Consider the following 25285-nt stretch of genomic DNA (forward strand, 5'->3'; position numbering starts at 1 on the left):
AAAAGTTTTGAATAACAGGCGAAAGACAAGCTTTTTATTCATTTTGATATTCAATGTTGAGTTGCCTTTTGATTTGGGGCGTTCTTCCCTAATCACTTAACCAATTAATTAATTAATTAATGATCTTTTGTCTATTAGTCAAATTAAGGGAGTAAATGCTACAAATAAGTCGTGCCAACCATTTAATATGTGATTAGTCTCTGTTTGGTTTGTTTGGTGATCTATTCATTTATGTTATCATATTTTGTCACATAATAGGTTAAATATTATTTTATCGGTATGTATATTTATTAAAATTTTGTGATGTGAAATGTAATTATATAAATAAAATAAATAGTTTGATGAACAATTGTAATAAATAATAATAAATAGGAGTGGCATTTTAGAAACATGAGCACATGCAATCCAAGACATGACGCTCATGCAGTTACACCTTGCATCAACATGACAGACAAGTACTTTATCCAAAAAAAAAAGAGAAAAAACCATGACAGGCATCATCAATCCTCTTCAAATTTCAAAGTCAACGCCTTGTCTGTGGCCCATCAATCATATGTCCCCAATTTATTGATAGGATTTCTTCCTAAAAATATTTTGATAGGATACCATATGAATGTAGGATGGTTATTTTTTATTTTGAATCTTAAATTTTAATTTGTATTATTATTATTTCAACTTGAGAGGATTCAATGGTTATTTTTTATTTTGAGTATTAAATTTAATTTATATTATTTTAATCACTCAATTTTAATTTATTTTAATTAAAAAAGATATAAAAAATATTTCAAAAAAATTTGAAGTCAGATTTACCATATTAAACGGCAGTTCACCCTTTCATCTATATATATAAATATGACATATCATTAAAGAGGGCACATGACCACTCTTAGTGATACGACACATGTTTCATCAAATCAACTGGTCAATAACAATAGTAACGTGGCTCTTTTTAATGATGTAGCATATTTACATATATAAATGGCCCAGAAATTGATGTTAAAATGACATCAAGCATAGGTGTTATCAAACTTTTTCTAGAATCCCCTCAATACTCTTCCCGTAAACATAAATTAAAGCTGAATAACTAAAATAATATAAATTGAAATATAATATTTTAAATAAAAAATAATTATCGTATAATACTCATCCAAAAAAATTTACTCAATTTATTGTCTTATGGTCTTATGTGACTAGGTTAAATATTATAATTATTATTTTAAATTTTTTTTAAACATATATATATATATATATGTTCTTGTGGAGGTTTTCTTTTTTATTTATTGCACAAAGTGGAGATTCGTGAGAATCATTTCTTGAAATGCGGTTTGTGCGATCATGGTTAACCATGACATTACTGTTATATTTAGTTATTTAATTAATCTAAGAAAAATATTTAAAGCAAATATATACTTAACCTTAATTCTATCCCCAAAAAAAACTATTCCTCAATGCTTGCCTTTGATAGACATTTGGCCAAGTTTAATTGGTGCAATATTTTTACAATCAACGGTCTGATTTTTATCTCCCTTTGTAATTAACGGCTGATCTCTCATTCCCTGTTTTTCCAAATCCTAGCCACTAACACTAATAATTGATCTCTCACGATAGTGGAGCCGCCGGTCCGATGAGGATAGAGAGAAGCGCTCTCTTTCCGCGTCCCAGCTTAGCCTTGCACCCGTGACCGACCGGAAGGTGCGGGTCGATGGATCCCATGCTCCCTCGATCAAGACTCACATCAAAAGGTAGCGAGGCTCGGGCCGTGCTCATAAGAACATGTTTGGCCAATGGAGATGAGCAAAGAAAGTGCTCGTTGGAAAGTTTAGGTAGGTCATCCAAACGCCCAAAAAAGTGGGTTTTTTTCCTGATTTGTGTGTGTGTGTGTTTGTGTATTTTTTTTTTTAATTTCTTGGTAATTCTTTCCATTTTTATTACAAAGAAATGAAGAAAAAAAGGGTTACTAGGACGAATTGCAATAGAAATTTTTATTTTTTTCATTTTGGTTAGTGTTTTATATTTCTTTTTGTGAATCGTTGTCACCTATCAAGTGTTTGGTTTGATTTTTCATGGCGTGTTTCACGAGATCCCCGGTTTGAATCTTTATGTGGAACTCTTGACACAAATGGGTATGCCTAGCTTTCTTATCATTGTGTTTGATATCCTGCTTTTTATGTTCTTTTCCTTTTGTATATATAAAGATGAGATTTTGAGTAAACATAACAGCTTTTTGATCTTGCAAGGTTTTTTTCTATTTTTAATCGATGCATTGTTTTCTTTTGTTATTTTTTTATTCATATGTATTGTTATATATTGTTTTTTTCATGTTTGTTTGGTTTCTTAGAAGAAGAAATTTGACTTTTTGATTGTACAAAAAGCGCTTATTTGAATCGATAACATGATGAAAGACCAAAAATGAAAAAGCCTCGTGACTTTTAATTTCGCTTTTGTTGTTTTGATATAATTATACGACCCGATTAATGAGCTTTAGAGAAGGGTTGGGAGACATGTTCAAGTGTTTCTCATTAGGTGAGAGTTATGTCTAATAAGATATAAGTATATTGTCACATGAAATATTGTTGTGTTTTTTGGTGTTGATTAATTTTAGGTGATTTTTCAGGGATGGAAGGACAAAATGGATCTGAGTATGTAGTCACTTATGAAGATAAAGATGGAGATTGGATGTTGGTCGGAGATGTTCCATGGGGGTGAGTTTTATTTATCTCTGATATAAGACTATTAACATTATTGTTATTATATCTCTAATGATGAATGCTAATTGATTAATTATGTATGGTTTATGTAGGATGTTCATCTCCTCCTGCAAGGTATTTCAATGAGAATTGATTACAGAAAACACTCTTTGATTATGAGTTATTTTTGCCTTATATTAATTCTGACCCAGCATAACAAATACTTCCTTTTTGCATCAATCGATAGATCTGCTTTTTAAACTTCATGTGCGCTATGATTAGCAATCTCTAATAAATTACACCTAATTTTGTTGTACTTTTCTTGGTATTCAATACCAATTTTTTGTACTATCAATTACCAAATGATTTGTTATGTACTTTGCTTATATGGATTAATTATATCTACGAGAATCGAGAAAAATTTGAGCTTTTCATCATACAATATCTAAATTTGGTGGCCATAATATCACCGTTGCATAGCATTGTGTACATTATTGATCATATTTTTTTAACATGATGGTTGTTTGATATTTGATCGAAAAAAATAACATGTGACTTTTCTTATCCCCTGTAATGCACTGAAGCAAGAAATATCTAAGCATTTATTGACTATGAGGAAATCTGCATTACAAACTGTACTTTGGTGTTTTAAATTGGATTCATGTTGGTTTACTGACACACATATATACTAATTTGTGATTTTTATTATTTACAAATTTCTTGCTCTGAATATGTATTATATAATGTTTTTCTTTGCATTCTTGATGTTTTGATTATTGATGGGCATTGTTTTGCAGCCAAAGCATTGGAATTATTTCTGTAAGACCTCTGTGACAGGACATATGATATAACTCTTCAGAGGGGAATGAAAACAATGAGTTCTTTACATCTGTAAGGAGTCTTATCTTATGTTTCAAAGGCTTTTCTTTTTTAAGGGGTTGATCTTTTGCAGATGACCAAGATGCTTAGAAGATTTGGCTTTTGTTTTCATTTGCATCATTTGGTTATTTATCTTATCATGACACCGTTTCACATTTGAAACCCTGAATTTGCTCACAAAGTTCATTGAACCTGAAGAGTACTTAGTCATGAATATCATCTTAGATGATACTGATATTTTTACTAGGAGGATAATGTTATGTATCACTGTATCACATTAAATGACTGGATTATATTACAATGATTGCATGGCATGCTGGAAGGTTTTATTTTTATGTCCACTTCTTTTTGCTTATATTAATGTAATAATTTCTTTTTGTTTCTCATAAAGCAGTGTGTCCATAGTTTTAGTGTCTTTGATTTCTTGAGAGACACAGGAACAGGTTTTGATCAATTATGTAACCAAATATCTCAAAGTCACTGACAATCAATATTACAAGATAAGCATAAGCATAGGCATAGTCATAGATATAGGTGTGGCAGATTTACTAGCATTATTATTGAGCCATTGTTATTGACATTTGAAAATGAGGTACATGGTTGGCTTCAAATTAGGTTTTGGTGTCAGTTGATATGACTTTTGACAGTGGATACAGTAAAACCTGAAATAATCATGTCATTCCTTATATAAAGCTACCATTGCATTATAACATATATATATCTACACATATATACTTAACCTTAAGCTTAGGCTCTCTTTCATTCAAAAAAATAAAGGTAAATTTTTATATTTATAATTTGTTCTTGATGTCCATTTTATTAATATTTATTTGTCCATTTTCATTAGCAACTTCAATATGGGTAGATGCAAAGATTTTTCGATTGTTCGAGCTTCTTTTGAAGTTTCTTCTCTTTTATAGATAATTTGGTTTTTCTTAATTTTTTTATGAAAAGTGGTAGTTCGATGAAGTTGTCTTATCACAAACTAATTTCAACTCGTGTTTTTAATATAAATTATTTTTAAAACTAGAAGCACTTTTTCCTTGGAGCTTAGCATACTATTATTATATATTCAACAAATACAATATTATAAACATTTAAACTATTTTGGGCTTCATATTTTAATCATTTTCAACTGTAAAATCATATATAAATATATATGCACTTTTTAGAAAATCAATTAAAAAGACATGAAGACATGAATGGTTGAGAAATCCAAGAGCATAAAATTTATTTCTACAATTAGGCATACATAACAAACCGGTAATTTGATCTCAATTCTCTATATACACACATGAAATTATAAAAAGATGATACATAACTTATACTTTCTTCCAGATTGGTTTGTTAAATGTTGATGGATATTATAACTCGCTACTTTCATTCATCGACAAAGTTATAGAAGAAGGGTTCATCAACCTAGCTGCACGGCAGATCATCATTTCTTCTTCAAATGCAAAGGAATTAATTAAAAAACTCGAAGTAATAATTATAAAATTTTGAATACTATTTATAATATGTTCCTTTTCAATCATTATTATTGATTATTTTAAATTATAATTACAGGAATATTCCCCGCATTCATCTCCCAAAATCCCATCTTTAGGCACTCTGATTGAGCTCAACCTTCCTACTGCCATAGATGACAACGTTGAACACTCCACTGTCTCTGATACACATCCATAATACAACCATGCATGGGATGAAGTTATTTCACTTTTTTTCCCCTTTTCTGTTCATTTTTTTAGTTGAAGATGAGAACTTGAACAACAACATTGCTCTTAAATTAATATTTATGTAATGATGAGTTATAACAAATTCTCTTAAATGATGAAATGTCTGTATATATATATATATATATATTAGATAGGTATCTTATTTCAATTTTTACAACAAAGAAGAAAAAAAACTAAATAAAAGCCTTAATACTTAAAATTATTTTTCCTTTCAAAACATTGAAATGAAATCATTTCCATTATTCAATAAATAATATAACATATTCCAGAAATATATTTCTCAACCTTTCACATCTTGCGAATATACTTCTCATATTGAAAACGATTTACAAAAAAAATGACATGAACAATTTTTTTTTCAAAATTCATACTATCTTTGTAATCTTCCTTTTAGATATGATTAACCCGCAGCGTTAGCGCGGGTACATAAATCTAGTATGTATAAATTTTAACATTCTTACCAGTATATTATATTTTCCCGAACTTTAATTCATTGTATAACAAGTAATTGTATAATACTCTTGTATAAGACATGTGGAACATGTCCGGGTTTTTTAAGAAAATCATACACTGTCACATATAATTCAATCTTTAATCTCCACTTGTATGCAAAAACTTTAATATTAATAAGCTAAGATATCATTGGCTGATAATATCCCTTTATAAACTAGTATTATTTACTTTTTGTATATATAAATTTTTATATATAGAATATAGAGTGTTTTAGCGTAAGCTATTGCTGCAATGACCAATACGTATACCTTTCTAATCATTAAAAAATAAATAAAAATAAAAATCATATTATCTCTCACACTTTTATTTATCTATTTTGAAAGATAAAAAAAAATCTAAAAAATTAAATTGACAAAGAATATTGGTTTCTCACTAATTTTTAATAAAATCAGTTTATATCAATAAAACCCAATTTTCAGAAGGTATGATAGTAATTACCTATTTTTATAGGCATATCTATATAAATATATTACCTCTATATATATATATATTATATTATATTAATTTTCCAAATCCTCTATTTCCCAGTCATCATCTTCTTCATTTCTCACCCAAAAAAACATAAAAATAATAATAATAATAATAATAATAATAAAAAAAAACCAGTCACAAGATATTCATCAACCAGAACCCAACAACAGCAAACTACAACTTAATAAATGTTTCAACTTTGAGAATTCTCCCATCTTCCTTCCCCACAATCCACTTTCCCCCCATAACCATCACCTTTTCTTCTCCTCATTCACATCTCCATTACTTTCTCATGGCTTTAATTTCTTGGTCAAACTTGCTGAACCTCTTTATGTTTTCCTCTTCTTTCCTCTCTCCTTAAAACCATTTTCTTAGCTCAATTCCTCACTGAGATTCCACATGGAGACTACTTTCATGGTTTCTTTTCTACTTCTCTTGTTCCTCCCCATCACCTCCTTTGCTTTCCCTTTGTGCACTAATTCAAGTGAGTTCTCTTGTTTCTCTTTCTTGTTGTTTAAGTGTTGTATGATTCGTTGATTTCATGTTTTTGGAGCTCAAAGTTGTGAGGTTTTTTGTTTTTTTTTTTTTTTTTTTTTGTGTTTCAAGTTTCAAGTTTCAAATTTGCTGTTTTTATTTGATGTGCAGTAGCACCAGTGACATTGAAGGCTCCTCTTGCTTTCTGCTCTTACAACGGAAGTAGCTGCTGTGATGCCACTGATGATGCTAACCTCCAGAAGAAGTTCCAATCCATGAATATCTCTGATTCTGCTTGTGGATCTCTTGTCAAGTCCATTCTTTGCACTGTAAGACTGTTGTTTTTGTCTTTCTGAAACCTTTTATTGTGGTACAAGTTTTCCATTTGTGGAAAGATCTCTTTTTTTAGCCTGTTGTTTTCCCTGCCATTCAATCAAATTTGTTTCTGGTTATTGTCTCACTTTGATTAGAACTTTTACTTTCCATTATAAACAACCATATCTTTAACATATTTGGCTCCCACTTTGTTTATTTGCACTTCTATTTATGTCCTTTTTTTTTGTCTTGCTTTCATCAATTTTTACTGTATTCTTTGAATCATGCCATCCCTTTTCATCACTATGTTAATAAGTTTTTAAAGATTAACAATTAGAGATACTGAAATTGAATCAAGTTGATATAATTCAAGCTTCATCAAATTGAGTGAGTAGCAAGTTTGTTTGTTTGTTGTTTAACAGGTTTTACTATCAGTTTGTTTTTGTAAACTGTAAATTGAAATATATACGAGTGAACAAGTCATAGTTCCTTGTCCTGGTTTTTTTGTAGAAATGCAATCCATTCTCTGCAGAGCTATTCGGTGTTGAATCAAATATTCGAACTGTTCCCCTTTTATGTAATTCAACTGCTTCTGTGAGTTCTACTCAATCAAAGGATGCCGCAAGTAATTTCTGTGCACAAGTTTGGGACACTTGCAAAGGCATATCTATAAGAAACTCTCCATTTGCACCTTCTTTGCAAGGAAGCACTGGAGTCCCAGTTTCATCGTCAAAGCTGATCGATCTCTGGCAATCAAACAGTGATTTCTGCCAATCATTTGGAGGATCATCTGATGATACATCAGTGTGTTTTGATGGTAACTCAGTTTCATTCAACACTACACCAAATTCACCTCCTAAAGGTGTTTGTCTTGAGAGAATCCATAACGGTTCGTACATTAGTATGTCAGCTCATCCTGACGGATCGAATCGCATCTTCTTGTCAAACCAAGCTGGTATGATTTGGTTGGCTACTGTTCCAGAAGAAGGATCAGGAAAAACTCTGGAATTCGATGAATTAAATCCTTTTGTTGATTTAACTGATGAAATCCATTTCGATACTCAATTCGGTTTAATGGGAATGGCATTTCATCCAAACTTCACAACCAATGGCCGGTTTTTCGTTTCATTCAATTGTGACAGAACTCAATCCACAAGCTGTTCTGGAAGATGTGCTTGTAATTCTGATGTAGGATGTGATCCATCAAATCTTGCCCCTGATAACGGTGCTCAACCATGCCAGTATCAAACTGTCATCGCAGAGTTTAGTGCTAACAGTTCTTCGAGTACACCGTCTACGGTAGACATCGATTAACTTTTCCATTTGTTTGAGCATTACATGTATGATGGGCTATTTCTTCTTTTGTTTCTAGGCGACGACTGCCAGCCCGTTGGAAGTAAGAAGGATACTAACCATGGGGCTTCCATTTACATCTCACCATGGTGGGCAAATCCTTTTTGGACCAAAAGATGGATATTTGTACTTTATGATGGGTGATGGAGGGGGTAAAGGCGATCCACTTAACTTTTCTCAAAATAAAAAATCTCTTCTTGGGAAAATTTTGCGGCTTGACATCAATAATATACCAAGTTAGTGTTCTTGCACTGCTGTTTTTATTTTGTTTTATTTACTGACCATTTGATATGCGATCATTAACAACAAAACTCAACTTGTATTTGTTGTCCGTATGCCTTACAGCTTCACAAGAGATCGCTGATCTTCGCTTATGGGGCAATTACTCAATTCCAGAGGATAATCCGTTTTCTGATGATAGTGAAGCACAAGCTGAGATTTGGGCTTATGGTTTGCGAAATCCATGGCGATGCAGTTTTGATTCCGGGAGACCATTTTATTTTTACTGTGCAGACACCGGCGAGGTTAGTTGATTATATATTTGCAAACCTCTTTTTATGTATAGAATTTGCTGCATTTCTTTCAGTCAGTGCCTCATAAATTAGAGAAGCAGACAAATCTCAAACTCTTTGAATTTGCATGAACTTTTCACAGGATACTTATGAAGAAATCGATTTGATATCGAAAGGCGGGAACTATGGCTGGCCGGTGTATGAGGGCCCCAATCGTTTCCAGCCGATACAAACCTCTCAAGTAAATACTACAATTGCTAACTCCACAAATATCACAAATCCCATCTTCCCTGTGATGGGATATACACACGCCATGGTGAATAAAGACATTGGATCAGCATCAGTAATCGGCGGATATGCTTATCGGTCAATGGAAGATCCATGCATGTATGGAAGGTAAAATTAGCTGTCACTCTACTAATTTTATGTATATTACCACGCAATGTATATAACTATGGATTTCTGACAATACGGATTTCAGGTACTTGTATGCAGATCTGTATGCAGGAGCAATGTGGGCAGGTACAGAGAGCCCGGAAAGCAGCGGAAACTACACGAGCACTTTGCTTCCTTTTAGTTGTGCTAAAGATTCTCTGATCCCATGTGATTCTGTCGCCGGAAGTTCTCTGCCATCTCTTGGTTACATATTCTCATTCGGCGAAGATAACAGAAAAGATGTTTTCATTTTGACCAGCAAAGGTGTTTACAGAGTTGTTCGCCCGAGCCGATGCAACTATGCTTGTGCAAAGGAGAAAAATTACAAATGATGTGGTTCCAGCTCCCGGTCCTTCGTCTGATGCTCAATTTGATAGGTCAGGGCGCATGTCGATGTTCTTGTCTGCAATTTTCTTGTTTGCAGTTGGTTTCGGTTTCACTGTGTAAGATATCAAGGAATTTGATTCACTTTTTATAAAAATGTTTTGTTGTCCTTGCTTTGATCTGTAGTTGTGTAGCTGTTTATCAATGAATAAAATCATGCATAAATAAAAAAAAAATATGACAAATTTAAGGCCCATATTAAATTAACTCTAGAAAAGTTAGAATATGGTACACTCAATGAGCACAACAGGGGGGGAGAAAACCCTAGAAAGAGTCACCAAGTAGCAAATGGTACTTGGGACATCAAACAACAAGAAGATGACTAAGTATACACATTCTAGTCCTAATGCTTCCCCCTCCGAAGAGCCGTTGGTTATATGTTGGTGTACTTTCTTCTTTTTCTTCTTCTTCTTCTCTGTCACATTAGAATGGAAAGCCTAAAACCTACCTAAATTTAATCAGAAGTTGTCCTCATCATGGCACTAGTTCCTTCGTCAAAACCAGTTCCAGGAGCAAGCTCATTTAGATCTAGAAAATGGCATCGCACATTGTTGTCGTCTTGTTCGGAGCTTTCTTTTTTCTCAACTATTTGCTGCTGCTGTTGTTTTTCTTCCATGCCATCCTGGATCAAATCAGGATGCTTCGGTTTCTCACCAACTTTGCACTGAGATTCTTGACTCAATGACGGCATTTCCAGGTCACCCTTTGTATCTGAATGCCTGTTGGTGGCTTTAGGTTTCGCACGCTTTGCAGAATCTCCATCACTCTCGGACAATTCATATTGTCGGTAGTTTCCACGGAGTCTTGCGGACCTCTTGCTGCGTCGAAGGCCTGACTGTAGCTCACCAACTGATCTTGTTTTTGTCTCCCGCCTGCTATGATTCAGGAGTTTCTTGACACGGCGGGGCTTGTCCATGTCCTCACTGATACTCAGGGACTCATCCTCTTCTTCCTCATCATCTGGACTTTCATCCTCCCAACGGTATTCTTCATCTCCATCAGAGGCGGAGCTGCTTACCATCTTTTTACGTTTTCGGCTTTCGAGATATTCCTCATCATACACTGCTTCTCCAACTATATCATCATCACTGTCGAAGTCTGCATCATCCGAGACAGCTTGAACAAATTCCTTCTCGGAATATCTTTCTGGTCTTTTCCTCCGCCGGTTGCTGACATTGGATGATAATAAAAGAACATGAATAATAATATAACAGCAGAAGCATAACATTTAAGTGAGAACATACTACCTTCTGTCAAGAGGCTCAGAATTGTGTTCTGCATCAATTGCTTCATTATGTGACTCCAAAGATCCGGAGACATCAGAGACACGTTGAGAAATGTAAGATGGGCCACTGCTTTTACCATTAGCCAGTGGCGCACTGCTGGGTTTAACCACAACTTCTCTTTGGACAGCATGCTCAGGGGAGGCTTGCCTTTTCCTGTCATGTTGATATTGTAAGCCATGAGTGCCATTTTTCCTCTTGATAAAAGACCCAAATAAGACAGGAAGATATGATACATACTTTGTTATCTTTATCGCCTCACTGATTGAACGGTCATAATCATCTGCAAAAATTGTTTCGCCATGATGTGATTAATTCAGAATTTTGCTTACTTTAAATAACAAAAAACCAACACATTCCAACATAACAGATCAGTATCATATGCAATATTTTAAAAAGACCAAACTACACCAACTGGTTCATAAATTTTGAGAAAATATGTGCACAGATCACGTAAGCACAAATATAAAAGCATTCAGGTTTGTGTTGTAAAAAATAAAACAGCAAATGCTTGAAAGAGGATGTCTTCAGAAATTGATGGTGATGCCTCACTTGTTTCCCTCAGAGTCACACAAACACGTGTGTGCGCACGCGTGCGGCACACACACATTCAATTTTTCATTGTATGAACATTCCTCACTTTTGACAGTCTTAACACTTTATAATCAACTTAACAATACCTAATTATAATTGGCAAGCTCAAGTCAGAGTGTCGAAAGAAGACAAGTTCTAATTATACCAGTATTTGGACAAGGACAAATCAGTATATAGGTAATTTGTGGCTAATGAAGTATATGCTAAGAATAATTTTCCTTCAAGACAGACAAAACAGCCTAAGCAAAGTAAAACCAACATTTAGCAGAAAGCAAAAGGAAATATATTGTTCTACCATTCTTTAATTAAATTAGGTTTTTGGTATCAGGTTCTTTGTGAGAATGTTACTCAAGGAGATCAGCCTCAAATCATTCAACCATTTTGCAGTGTGATATTAGAGACAACAGCCAACAATCTCTTGAAAAATATTTCCATTATTGAGGTACTTACCAAAGGTATATGTGACAGGTTTTCTATCACGCAAAGCACGACCAGAAGAAATGCCATCTGTGTTCAAAAAGCCATCAAGAAGCAGGGCTTGCCTGTGTTGTTTTTTCAACAACTTCTCTTTCTTCTGTTTTAATAGTCAACAGCAGATCAACTAGTTAACTTCAATGGCAACCACTGACATATAAAGCACTTCGGACAGACTATAACAAAATGGTTCATACCTAGACATATAAAAGCCACATGAAAACAAATAAATGAATATGTGAAGAACCGGATACCTTGTGTATTTTCTCAATCTCTGGCAAAAAGTCAAACTTTAGCTTCTTCCCAAGGGCAGCTTCCATCCTATTTTTACTTGAAAAAAGTTTTTCCTGTTGATTTGACAAGTTCACATAAATGTGCATCAGCAAGAAAACCAAACATATAGCATGCAAATAAGAAATTGAATTATTTTAAACTATGAGAAAAGCCAAGATCAACATGTGTAAGCCTGTGCATTGCCAGGATTACTAGTCTAGGTTTAATGACGGCATTGCCATATTGAACCTGAAGTCTATGTCATTAGTCTAGTACAACACCAAATCAATAACAACACATGCACAATATGCGCTTCCCATTTTTTGTCTTGCCATGTCTAGTACAATACATTTGATCCATAGCTTAAAACGAATTCAATAATTGCTTATCCATGAGTTTTTTTAGTTAACATAATTGCCACAAAAGAAAACACACAATCCTATCTTCTGGAAAAAAAAAAGCAAGTTCATATAATTCAACTACAATTACAACCAAAAACCTATATGCATCATCTCCAATTGCAAACTGCTTATCAACAGCAACATACATCAAAGGAATTTAGCCTCTTAAAAGTATCCACCAATGCAGAGACTTACTGAAACTTCTTGAAATTCATCTAAATTTGTTGCTATTGTTTCCCACTGGTAAGATAAGGGTGGGACAGACCGAGCACCTTTCGCCTTCATTTTTGTTACTTCAACCTGCCGAATATCACGATACAACCGATGCCCGAGTATAGGATCATCTTCGTACCTACGCACCAGATGCAAATAGATGAAAATCACTTTTTCTAGTGTCACTTCTATGAATATGTATGATAAAATAAATCCTACCATTTGTTTTTTATCAGTAAAAAAGATAATGAGAGAATGATGGCAAAAAATGCTATCAGCTTAAAATATTTATAATTGCTTCTCATTACCAGAATGAGATACCATGTGAATCACCCCCAATCCTTTCCCTACGAAATAATGAAATCTGGATGCCTTGTTTTAATGAATCTTCCATATAACTCCGTATATCATCTTGCTGCAATGTATGTCAAAAAGATTGTTTTTTTATTTTAGCATTTTCTGCAGCAACAGAGTGCTCAGATAAACATGACTTGGGGAGTATTAAACATATATAAGCACAATGAAAAAGGAGTAAAACATAAGTCTTGTCACATACAAACATATGCTTGAAGCCAGGAGTAGCAATTCATATATAGTTTACTGATAACATACCTGATATTTTTGGCATAAGTAGCCTTCAGATTGTTTGAATACAACAAATTATTGCAAAAGCTTATTACACGCCTCCACATGGAATTTAACAGCTAATTTTAGGAGGATGAAAATCAAGAATAATCAATTCAGCTTGATCCTCTAAAAGAAACTCAGCATATAGGAAATATTTCAATAGGTCAAAGACCATTTTCAAGTGCAAAAACATTATCACAAAAGAGACTATTACAATTACTGACATCAGTTAGGTCAAAAACAGTAGGTGAGCACCGCATGGTGGAAATGAATAGAAGTGAAGGAAAAGAGCTGAAATAAAATCAGCTCCTCTCAATCTAGAGTGATACTCTAATTACAGACCATGAAAAGATGACTAGAAAATTTACATAATTTATTGTCAGTATGTTTTGTCTGCCATGACTCAACAATCTACAATAGTTGTGCCACAACTTCCACTCCTATCCAACTTTTATAATCAAGTAAGATTCAAAGCTCTGCCAGAACTCTTCTTAAATCAAAGTATCCGTTCAGTTTGTCATGCAAAATCTAAGGGTTCCATTTGCTAAAGCAAAGGCATCTATGATGTATTTGGATCGTTAAGTAATATATTACTGGCCCATCTGCTGGCTGACTCCAATAAGACAAGATTTAAGGAGAGTTGTGCAATATTTGAGTCAAAATCATAAATAAATTTAGCATATATAAGCAAAACCAAATTTAGGCTCAAAATAAAAAGACAAGAAGAAATAGAAGAAATAAAGTTAGAAAAAAAAAATCCGACAGAAAAATAGAAATGAGACAAAAAAGATTCACCACGCCATATAAGAAGTGTGCCAAGAAGCGAAATCCAAGGAAAATCTATGGATACTCTAGATTCTCATATTCAAGACAAGTTCTCTAAACCTGACAAAACCTTCAAATGTCCTACGTTTGTTAAATGCGATCCAAAAATAAAACCTACAACACTAGATGGGGCCACAATATAGATTTAACAAACATCAGGTGGGGGCCACCACATTCTCAATGTTCGTATATTCTACCATTAGGGTACATGAGTAATACATGAGATACTATTGTATCGACATGGAATATGGTGAAGATGCCATTTTCTTCAAGACAAGAAAGGCTATCCCTTATCACAAATATATATTAGAAAATCTAGATTTTTATTGTTTATCTTTTGCTTTTAATCTAAGCCATCCTTTTGAAACTTCATAAATTTTCATCTATCTCTTTATCTTTTAAAATCTTGTATATCATTTCTTTGAATTTGTAGGCATTTTATAATTTGCATGATTTTATAAATCTTATCTTGTTTTAACTTACTTTTTATCAAATTTAAAATATATTTTTAATTTTGACTGTTTCATAATTATAATAATGATAATAATAATAATAATAATAATAATAAATACGATATAATATACTCCGCAAATTTGGATAGATAGATGTAGGGTCATGGAGATTTGGTCATCCATTAAAGGTCAAAGATGGATGAAATGATTAAGGTCAAAGAGGATGAGACTCATCGCATAAGAAAGCCACTCTGATGAGAGGTGAGCCAACTAGTATCTCTCCTTATCCTTTTCAAACTTGAACCTAGTTATTTATCTCTTTCTATCGATAAAAACAAATATAATAAATATAAATCCACAATTATATCCTTTAAATTCTATTGCTCTCTTGCATTCTCATTGTTCCTTACATTGATCAAACATATGTTTTGATGTATGTAAGAACCTCCAAACGCGCACACACTATGTAATTAGGAACTACATTTATGGTGATAGTAGTCTCATATTCTTTTCCACTAGAAACAGTATGTATATACACACGCACATCCAAAAATAAAAATAAATAAATAAATTAGACTCTAATAAAATTTGTAATCATGGCCTAAGAACCAAATAGGAACTCCATATCGATTATTTCATTTTCTATATTTTTCAGCAGGACAAAAAAAAATGTACATATCAAGTTTAAAGGAGGTGTGCAGATGGAAAGGTACATATAAATAAACCATTCTACATCAACATTTGGATTTTCAATGCAAGCCTTAGAAAATGATTTGCAGGGAAGAGATACCTCAACACGAATGTCACACAATGCTTTAAGAATATGCACACGGATCTTAGGATCAAGAGCCTTGTATGCTTCAACCTCCTCCCTGAAATGTTAAAAAACAAATTTTAATATTTTTGCTTTATATAGATTCTTGAGTTTCAGAAACTAACCCATGTGAAGCAACAATTGGTATCTCCCCTTCTGCAACCTACAGAATCAAGTTCTCTAATAAAATTTTATTTACTACAGAAAAAATTAACTTGATAATGATGATTTTTGTATAACAAATAAGTGCTTGAGTTACATACCCAATGCCACCAAGCTTTCAGCTTCTTAGAAAGTACTGTAATCCATGTAGCATGCCCTAATGCCATGCGAATAACAGGAGGGATTGCCTATAAACACATTAAATCAAGACTCAAGGAGAAATAATAAAATGTTGAGGCATGATGCAACAAAACCCCAATTTTGCAATGAATTGTTTCATTTGTTTGGACCATTTTTTTCAATCAAACAACAGTCCCTGAGATGCAAATCATAAAGGTTGAATGTATCATAATATTTAACAAGGAAATTCACTTATGCACAAGGAACACAACACAATGATGCAGGTCCTTGTCCACACAAAAAACATGCTTTGAATTTAAGATGCAGTGGCCATGGTTATCTTGCCAAAGCTTTCTGGTGTGCAATCAGATATGGTATCTCCAAAACGAGCAAATAAACCTATATTATGATGTTATGTTATATTCATCAATGAAAAACAAGAAATTCAAGAAAATTGCAAGTATGATCTTTAAACAAGAAAAAAGCATGACTGAAATGATAAGCCTCTTCCTTCTAATGTTGTTCACATAATTCGAACACAGCATTGATTACTCAAGCAACCTACACTCCAATCCAATGCAATTTGATGAGAAAATAAAGAAAACAATCTACTGTACTGATGTCCAATAGCTTGCCGAAAACAATTAAAAATGAAGCAAAAAATGATTAAAAACTAATGTTGTAAAATTTACACAGAGGAAGGAAACCCAGTGAGCTAAATCACAACCAAAAGATCATCGTCATAAGGACACGCATTTCAACTGAAGCAGAACAGCATTGGTTTCTAGTACAATCATCACCCCTATGCTAGCACAAATCAGAGGAGTTTCCAAGGAAACCAAAAGAAAGAGAGTTATCAGTTAACCACAATAAAACCATGCAAGAGAAGGCGAGCAAATTGAGTTACAAAATTAGCACACAGGTAGAAGAACCAGTAAGTTAAATCACAAACAAAAATTCATATTCATAAGGACACCCTTTCCAATTAAAGCACTACAGCATTGGTTTCTAGTATAACCAATATACCACAATGCTAGCACAAAACTCAACAATTTTCAAGAAATGCAAAAAAAAGAACCTTAACCATCTAGCCTAATTGAAAGCACACAAGAGAAGGCAAGCAGATTAAACTACAAAATTTGCACACAGGAAGGAAAACAAGTGAGCTAAATCACAAACAAAAATTCCTCTTCACAAGCAAACCCATTTCACTAGAGAATTACAGCATTGGTTTCCATTACAATCACCACCCCAGTGATAGCAAAAAACTGGAACAATTTTCAAGGAAAGCAAAGGAAAGAACCTTAACCAGTAAAACTCAGTGAAAGCATCACAAGAGAAACAAGCAAATTAAACCGAAAAAAGTAACAATCTTTGCACGGAAAACTAGAAACCGACCTTCAAAAGCGGTATATGAATGTACTCAAGAGTACTATTCGGTGTGATTAGCGCCGTCTCAAGCTCCTCCGCGGAAATCTCCAACTCGATATGCAAAAGCGGCCTAAAAACCTAAAGCCAATCACACAACAACCTAAAAATCAGTTTTAAAATCAAGGGAAACCCAAAACAAACACAGGAAAAACACAACTTTCTCCTCGAAGAACACTCACATGGAGAAAATTTAGGATGGCAGCAAGCTCCCACATGGAGCGTAGTTCCCAACGAGACAACAAAGAGGGGGAAGAGGGCTGAGGCGGGGCGAGCGGGGTGACGATCCGCGAATTCTGCCTTCGCTCTTCCCGCTCCTTCTTGGCGGCAGGGGAGGGGCGGGGGTCGGGCGGGGGAAGGAGGCGGTGGGATGGGCGAGAAGTACATGCGCGAGGGAAGCGGGTTCTTCTAGGTGAAGGATCCGGCTTCCACCTCTCGTCGGAGGACGGGGACGAAGTTCCCGCAGGAGGGGGAGGCGGCGGGGTGGGCGTCCCTGTCAGGGGACATCGAGGGATCGGATTGTGGAGCGGGGGGCGCCGGGGAGGGAGAAGGATCGAGGAGAGAGAGATCGGGGGGGAGTGGAGTCGGAGAGGAGGCGGAGGCCATGAGAGAAGGAGGAGGAGGAGAAGGAGAAGGGGAAGGGTATAATGGGAATTTCAAGAACATCTTTTCTTTGACAACTGGGGAGTCAGTTCGACTCTACGAAGACTAGAGAGAGAGAGTGATAGCGACTTCGGGCTCGGTCGGTCTCTTTGTTAGTTGGTTGGGTGGGAACATTAGGTCCGATCGAAACTAAGGTCACACTGAGAATCTGACATTAGGTGACACGGATGTTCATTGATAAATAATAATCCTTATGCTAATATATATATATATATATAGTAATTACTGTTTATTATAGTATAATAAATAGTAATATTGTTTTTCAATGTCAGCCGTTGGATCACAATCCAACGGTTGCTAATTAGACATTTATAAATTTCTTATCTATGAATGTTCATAGAGGATGTAAATTCATATATATATATATATATAATCCGGATCATCTAAACACTTACATAAATTCAAAATCTAAGTATGTTCTTCTGGACCATTGGATGAAGATCCAACACTTATGATCATTTTTTTTTATTAAAATAAGATGCATAATATTTTGATGTGAACCATTTAAATTAACTACATACAGTATTATAATTAATCACAACCATTAATATTTATTTCTACTAGAGCTATAGGTTAACTTATATAAACAAACAAGAGCACCCCACCCACCCATTTTTTAGTAGTACAAGGTGTTTTTTATGCTACTATTATATATCTCAATTTCTTTCTATCTCTCTCATCTTATTTCTTACGCTAACTTTTTAAATATTATGAACGTCCCTAGAATACATTTTTCTCATATATATTTATTACTATTATTATTATTATTATTTAGAATTTGAATTATATGTACGGAACCACCGTTACAATAGTCTAGCAGTTAAGGTATTTGACCCGATATGAGTTAAGGATTCAACTTTCTTTAATGTATGGTTAAAGTCTAGATGTGTATAGTAAATTATCAGTATTATAAAAAAAATGGATAATTACTGGAATTTTGTGATTTTTTTTAAAAAAAATATGTAAATAAAGTCCTGACTAATGAATCAGAGGAAAAACATAGGTTATATTGGATTGGATGCATTATTTATATTTATCAATAAATGATTTGTGTGCGATGACACGATTATGATACCTGCTAACATGATTAAAATACCTGCTAACAGTCTCACTGGATCTAAGGAAATTGTGTGCAATGACACGATTACGTTGGTTATGTCCTATAGTGTGTAGAAACATCAACAATTGTTCTTCAATAGTGATGTGCAAAGTATCTCGCATAAGACCTTTTCTTCTCATTATCGAGCAAAGATTGAAGAAGGTTGACTTGTTCATACAAACCATGTTGTACCCTGTCCTGATTTAGACCTCGGGCCTATTTAAATTTTTTTATGCTTGCATTAGGGATAAAATGGTCATTTTCATTAATAGCGATATTTAGCATGATCGCACAGTAGTTGTAGTGTGAAACCACCCAAAAACCAAAGGAAACAGCGTCTTTTGGACTCATTCCTCTTTATTTTGTGTTAGAGGGCATTTTGGTAATTTCAGTCTTCATAAATAAATAAATAAATAAATAAAAATCTGAGAATTTAGAGAGGCTGAAGCACGTGGCAAACTTGCTTTCTAGCCCATTCTTTTTCTTTCTTTCTTCTAAGCCTTTCCTTCTTGCTTCCTTGCTTCCTTGCTTCTTGTTCTTCTTGTTCGGCCGAGCATAAATTTAGAAACAAAAATCTTTCCGCGAGAATTTCCGCGACCTTCAATATCAAATTTATTCCTCTCTCACTCCCGAATCCCGAGTAAGCCTTATATCCAATGTTTTTTGTTTTTGTATTTCACCCAGTATTTCCTTGTTTTTAGAAATATATAAAAATTTCGATTTCTCCATGAATATGATGATCCATAGGCTTAAATTGAAGCCAATGATTTATAATGCATGTATGAGGATGTTGTAGAAGAAAATTTTCGATTTAGAGTTGTAAATTGGGAGAAAAACCATAGTATAAGGTTCAAGTCATCAGAGCAATTTCAAAATTATCTAGAAGACCGAAAATTTTGAGCCTTTTATGGTATTTCTTTGGTCCACATCGAAGCTCTTCTTACCCCCGAACTCATTAGAACTAGTTTTACTCCATTATGATGTCGCTTTGGATCCAAAATGACGATGTTTTTGCCCTAAAACCCTAAGGTTCCGTACTAGACGTGTAAAATTGTATTTTCATGCATTTTCTTTGGTCATCATTCTTATGTTCGTTAGAATTTGAATTCTCGCTAGTATCTAGGTGGCGAAGCATCCTCTAGGGAAGAGCTCTGCCAATCGATAAAGGGCGCCTCGGACGAGACGACGTTCTGTGAGTGGTTAAATTTCTAATTGCATAGATTTAATAAGAGTACTAAAGTATTTGTTCATGTGTTTTATCACATAAATTTGATGATAAATTGGTTTCCCTGATATATATTTTGAGTACGAATTTACTTGAAATGGTTAAACCTAGAATGCTTATACCTATTTATTTTGAAAGAAACATGTTTACTTGCATTTCCGTGTTTATATGCAAATGAGATATGGTTTTAAAGTACATTTCGATTTATATGCAAATGAGATATGGTTTAAAAGTACATTTCAGTATTTATATGCAAATAAGATATGGCTTGATGTATATTTCCGCAAGATTTGTATGCAAATGGAACATGGTTTAATGTATATTTTCCGGTTTAAACATTGTGCGATGGATTCTTTGAATCGAAATTGAAAAGAATTATATGTGGCATCTCGCTTTTAATGGTGACGGCTGGGACTTTAGTCCGACATCGCAGTATGGGGTTCCCACGGTCCGGCCGATGGGAGGCGAGCGTGGTTAACCTGGGTTTACCCCTGGTCAAGAGGTGCGCGGAGCCATTGACAGGGGTTCTGCTATGTGAGAAACCCGGGTCACCACACGGGGATCTCGATCAGCAACACCAAGGAAAGGCAACTCTTTTAAATTTTTAAAAAGTTTTTAAAAACTCCTTGGTGGTTCCACAGCTAGTCGCGGCCACGATTAGTGTGGGAATTGTTTTAGGCCAGTCTGTATTTTTGGAGCTATGTTCATTATGTTTTAAAATGTTATTTGCTTTTTCCTATTGATGAATCCTCGTAGTTATTTGTTAATATGTTGAGTACTTGAACCCGATATATGCTATTATTTTTCTTCGAATTACCATTTGAAAATATTTTATCACTCGTTACATCTATGCCGACACCACTCATCTGGGTAACCTCTCGTTACTCACCATCCCCCTTTATCTTTTCGCATCGCTGACGTCAGACAGGAGTTAGTCTGTCTGCAGAGTAGAGAGTGGTCTATCCGCACTTTTGTTTAGGTTTGTTATAGTAGTGCATTTGACACCCTTTATGGATCCACTAGACTTGATCTTTATATGTGGTTCTTGTATTTATATTTGGGTTTGTATCTTAAAACCCCGGTTTGTGTCTTTGTGATGTTATATTGTGTTTAGGGTTCCCTAGATCTTTGGGGAACCCCTATTTGTGATATTTTTATTATGTTGTCTTCTAGTTATATAATTGTGATAACGAGGTTTATATTGAGCCTTTACGTACGACCTCGAAAGTGGGGCCGTTGTGGGACCCATTTCTTGTCGTCGTGGCGGTCTGCCACGTGCTGTTGGGTTCGGGCGTGACAATTTTAGTGGTATCGAGCTAGAGGTTTACATTTGATCTTAGTTCAAATTCTAAAACTGTTGTCCTTAAAGACTAGTGGATCCATTCTTGATTTGCATTGAGCATAAGTCCGTATAGGAGTTAAGCTTAAAATTTGTCTCTCTTTGTTTATTTCAGCTAGAATGCCGGCCTAGCGTCCCACGCTCGCGTCGAGGAGCTAGTGTTCCTTCTAGGGAACCTACTCACCTTCAACCTCCTTCTCCCCGCAGGCAAGAGGTCAATTCGGGACACGAGCTGCCGTGGCGGCTCACGTGTATGCCTCCCCGGAGTTCCGTGTCCCATACCGATCGTGAACCCTGGGAGTAGCACCACCACCTGAGCTCTTTCGAGCTTTAAGGCATATGGGACGACCCAGTGCATGGTCGCCAAAGCGACATACTCGGAATATCGTGACTTTCTTGGTTATCTGAGCTCTGTTGGGGACGTGCCCATACCCGAGCCGTTGTCTGTACCACTCACCACCACCCCCCAATGCCTTGCCCAGCTCGGCCAGGCCCCGGTGGAAGGCAGGTAAAAATCAGCGGAGCCCAATTTTGTCCAAGCATCGAAGAAGTGGTTGGGTTGAGCATCGAGGGTCGAGAAATTGGTTTCGAAGGTAAACGCCGTGAAAATCTAACCAAGAGAAGAAACTCCCAGTTTTTCAAGGCCGTCAAGCGCAAAGCAGAGCTGAGTAGACTTCTCAGGTTTTTCGGGGATCCGCTTCGCGCCGACCTCCATCGTGGCAGGCCGGCAGATGGCGGCGTGCTACATGCGAGCGGCAAATTATGGAGGAAATCAATCGAAATGTTCCCAGGTGCCGTAATGCGCACAGAATTTCATCCAGTCCATGCCGCGAGCCACCGCCAGATGCTATCGCGAGCGGAGCGGTCGCCGTGGTAAGTCGGCGATGTCGAGTTGAGCATGAACACCAAGTTGCATCGCTCACTCTGCCCGCGGGACCACGTGCAGTCGGCCTAAGGGTGTCACGCCCTACTACTTCTCACACTGTTGCCCCTACCGCGGATCGGGTCTGCTACGTAGTCCACAAGGTGGAGCATATGACGACCTGAGACCGTTCTCGAACCGGAGTTTTTGCCATGATCAATAAGGAGGGTCGAAGAGCAGACTCCAGCGTGATTACGTGCATCCATCTTTTCGATGATGATGCACATGTTTTGATAGACTCGTGGTCGAGAGATCTTTTGTTAGTACTCGCATTTTTCATGTCACTGCCGATAGAATAGCCTCCCCGTTTAGATCGTGAACTTCGATCCAAAACACCTTTGGTCGAAGAGATTGTCAGAGGTTGTTTTTCGTGATGTCCTATCAAAATGAAGAGTGTAGATTTTTGAGGCGGACTCGATTCCACTGGAGATGCGAGATTTGATGCCATACTTGCATGGATCGCGGTCAATAGGCATAAGGCTTCCATCGACCGCCGGAAGGAAGTGACTTTCGCAAAGCTCATGACCTGAATATTGTGCTTTGAAGGGCTGAAAAGGAAGGTTCTTTTCGAGGTGTGTGATATCTTACAGGAAACAAGGAAACTCAGCGCAAGGGATGTGAGGTATACTTGGCTCACGTAGTAGATACGAAAAGAATTGTTGGACCAAACCTCAAGGATGTTCTATTGCTCGGGAGTTCAAGGATGTATTTCTTGAGGAATTGCCCCTGGATCGCCTCGCGATCGAGAGTTTTGAGTTTGCTATTGACTCCTGCACAATGTGCTCCAATCTCCATTCCTCCATATCGTATGGCACCAATGTAACTTAAGGAGCTAAAAAGTACGCTACGGGACTGGGCGGATAAGGAGTTTATACGCCTGAGTGTGTCACCACCGGTGCTCCGAGCTCTTTTGCGAAGAAGAAGGATGGTTCCTTCGGATTGTGTATAGACTACCCAAGGCTGAACAAGGTGACTATTAAGAACAAATATCCTTTACGTAATCGATGATTTATTTCGGATCGCAAGCACGGAGCAAAAGTAGCCAAAGATTGATCTCCGGGTCCGGTTATCATCGATCGAAGATCAAGGAAAGTGATGTCGAAGACGACGATTGCTATCAACGATACGGGCATTATGAATTTTCTGGTCATGCCTCGGTGCGACATCTCGGTACCCACGCTTATGGATCTAATGAGCGTAGTCTTCATACCTTTATCTCACAAGTTTTGTAATTGTCTTTATCGATTGACATTTTGATCTATCGGCAAATGAAGAAGAGATGATGCTCAACATTTGCGATAGTAGTATCAGAGATCCTTCGAGAAGAGAAGTTGGCAGTGCTAAATTCTCAAAAGTGTGTGAGTTTTGGTTGTACGAAGTGGTCTTCTTAGGGACATGTTGTATCCGGAGAAAGGAATCAGGATAGAAAAGAAAAGTCGAAAGCAATCATCGATTGGGAACAACCGCAGAATGTGTCCGGTTCGAAGTCGTTTGGTCGGTTATTATCGTATGCTAGGAAGGGTTTTCGCATTCGTCGGACCTTATCACGCTGACTCGAAAGGAGGTAAAAGTTTGTTCTGGGATGAGAAGTGTGAGAAGCGACTCCAAGAATCAAGAACCGCCGATTTCATCACAAGCACACCGCCTCTACCACAGCTGTAAAGAGTTTAGCAGTTTCAAATGATGCATCACCACGTGATCTTGGGCGTGTAATATGCAAGATTGGAAGGTATACTATGTCCGACTTGAAAGTCACGAATCGAATTACCTCACCCATGACTGAGTTAAATGATGGTTTTGCCTCGAAGATTTGGCGATATTATCGCAGATGGAGAGAATGCTAATTTACTAATCGATCATAAGAGTTTTAAAAGTATTTGTTTACTCCGAGTGCGAGCTGCACTCGAGGCGGCGAAGATGGCTAGTTAGATCGAGGATTATGATTTGCGATTGACCACCATCCGTGGAAGGGTCGATGCCATAAAGCGATCTTCAGTAGGAAAACTTCCACTTCTTTTAGCTTCTACTACAACATCTTATCGGCCTCAACTCGCATGCTCTTCGAACATGGATGGATTCAAAGATCGAGCCAAAAGGGGAGTTTTGTTGGCCAATTTTGTGGTGAGACCATCATTACCGGAGCCGTATTCGTAACTCTCAGAGATGAGATGAAAAGAGTTAATGAAGGAAAATACAAAGATCGAAAAAGTGCCACCTAGTTGATTTTGGGCTTTCGCAGCTGATGGTATTCGAATTTTCGTGAAGAGTTTAGTGTTCCAAGGGATGCGAACTCGTAGTGCTTATTTCGAAGAAGCTCACTCTCGACTCTATACTATACATCGCGCAAAAGACTAAGATGTATCAGTATCGATCGTGAAAAATTATTGTGGTCCGGAAACGGCGTGAGATCTAATTTGTAGCAAGATGTTTGGTTTGCTCGCATAGTAGAACATCAGCACCGGGATTATTACAACCTTTACCTATTCCGTAGTGAAATGGGAGCATATTACTATGGATTTTCGGTGGTTCAATTCGCATACTCTTTTTAAAGCCGCAATGTATCGGTGGGTTATTAGGACCGTTGACAAAGTCACCATCTTCGCCATTCATAC

General features: G+C 36.1%; 2 protein-coding genes across 2 annotated transcripts; one reads left to right on the forward strand and one right to left on the reverse strand.

The window, feature by feature from the left end:
* The first annotated feature begins 6478 nt into the window (after window positions 1–6478).
* Window positions 6479–9880, forward strand: LOC120266708 (HIPL1 protein-like). The gene is given in 8 exon segments (XM_039274359.1): window positions 6479–6770; window positions 6932–7089; window positions 7586–8374; window positions 8448–8664; window positions 8774–8952; window positions 9083–9336; window positions 9422–9698; window positions 9700–9880. Coding segments are annotated over 8 exon segments (2082 nt in total). The 5' UTR covers window positions 6479–6685; the 3' UTR covers window positions 9823–9880.
* A 57-nt stretch (window positions 9881–9937) lies between these two features.
* On the reverse strand, window positions 9938–22109 carry LOC120266857 (DDT domain-containing protein DDR4-like). The gene is made up of 13 exons (XM_039274506.1): window positions 21936–22109; window positions 17608–18078; window positions 17396–17506; window positions 15979–16065; window positions 15841–15878; window positions 15692–15773; window positions 13306–13412; window positions 12980–13136; window positions 12365–12457; window positions 12087–12210; window positions 11283–11325; window positions 11007–11198; window positions 9938–10928 (listed from the first exon to the last, which is right to left on the reverse strand). The coding sequence occupies exons 1-13, from the start codon at window positions 22107–22109 to the stop codon at window positions 10214–10216; spliced, it is 2394 nt and encodes a 797-aa protein (XP_039130440.1). The 3' UTR covers window positions 9938–10213.
* Between the last annotated feature and the right edge of the window lie 3176 nt (window positions 22110–25285).

The sequence above is a fragment of the Dioscorea cayenensis genome, chromosome 8 (genome assembly GCF_009730915.1).
Source record: "Dioscorea cayenensis subsp. rotundata cultivar TDr96_F1 chromosome 8, TDr96_F1_v2_PseudoChromosome.rev07_lg8_w22 25.fasta, whole genome shotgun sequence".
In the NCBI taxonomy this organism is placed as follows: domain Eukaryota; kingdom Viridiplantae; phylum Streptophyta; class Magnoliopsida; order Dioscoreales; family Dioscoreaceae; genus Dioscorea; species Dioscorea cayenensis.

Excerpts from the sequence above, each read along its gene's own strand:
- LOC120266857 (XM_039274506.1), bottom strand. The coding sequence starts at position 22,109 with ATGCACTGGGTCGTCCCATATGCCTTAAAGCTCGAAAGAGCTCAGGTG. Across the intron at positions 12,458-12,979 it reads ATGAATTTCAAGAAGTTTCA|GAAAAACTTTTTTCAAGTAA; the intron begins GTAAGTCTCTGC and ends TCAAATCAACAG. Across the intron at positions 10,929-11,006 it reads TCTGAGCCTCTTGACAGAAG|CAACCGGCGGAGGAAAAGAC; the intron begins GTAGTATGTTCT and ends ATCCAATGTCAG.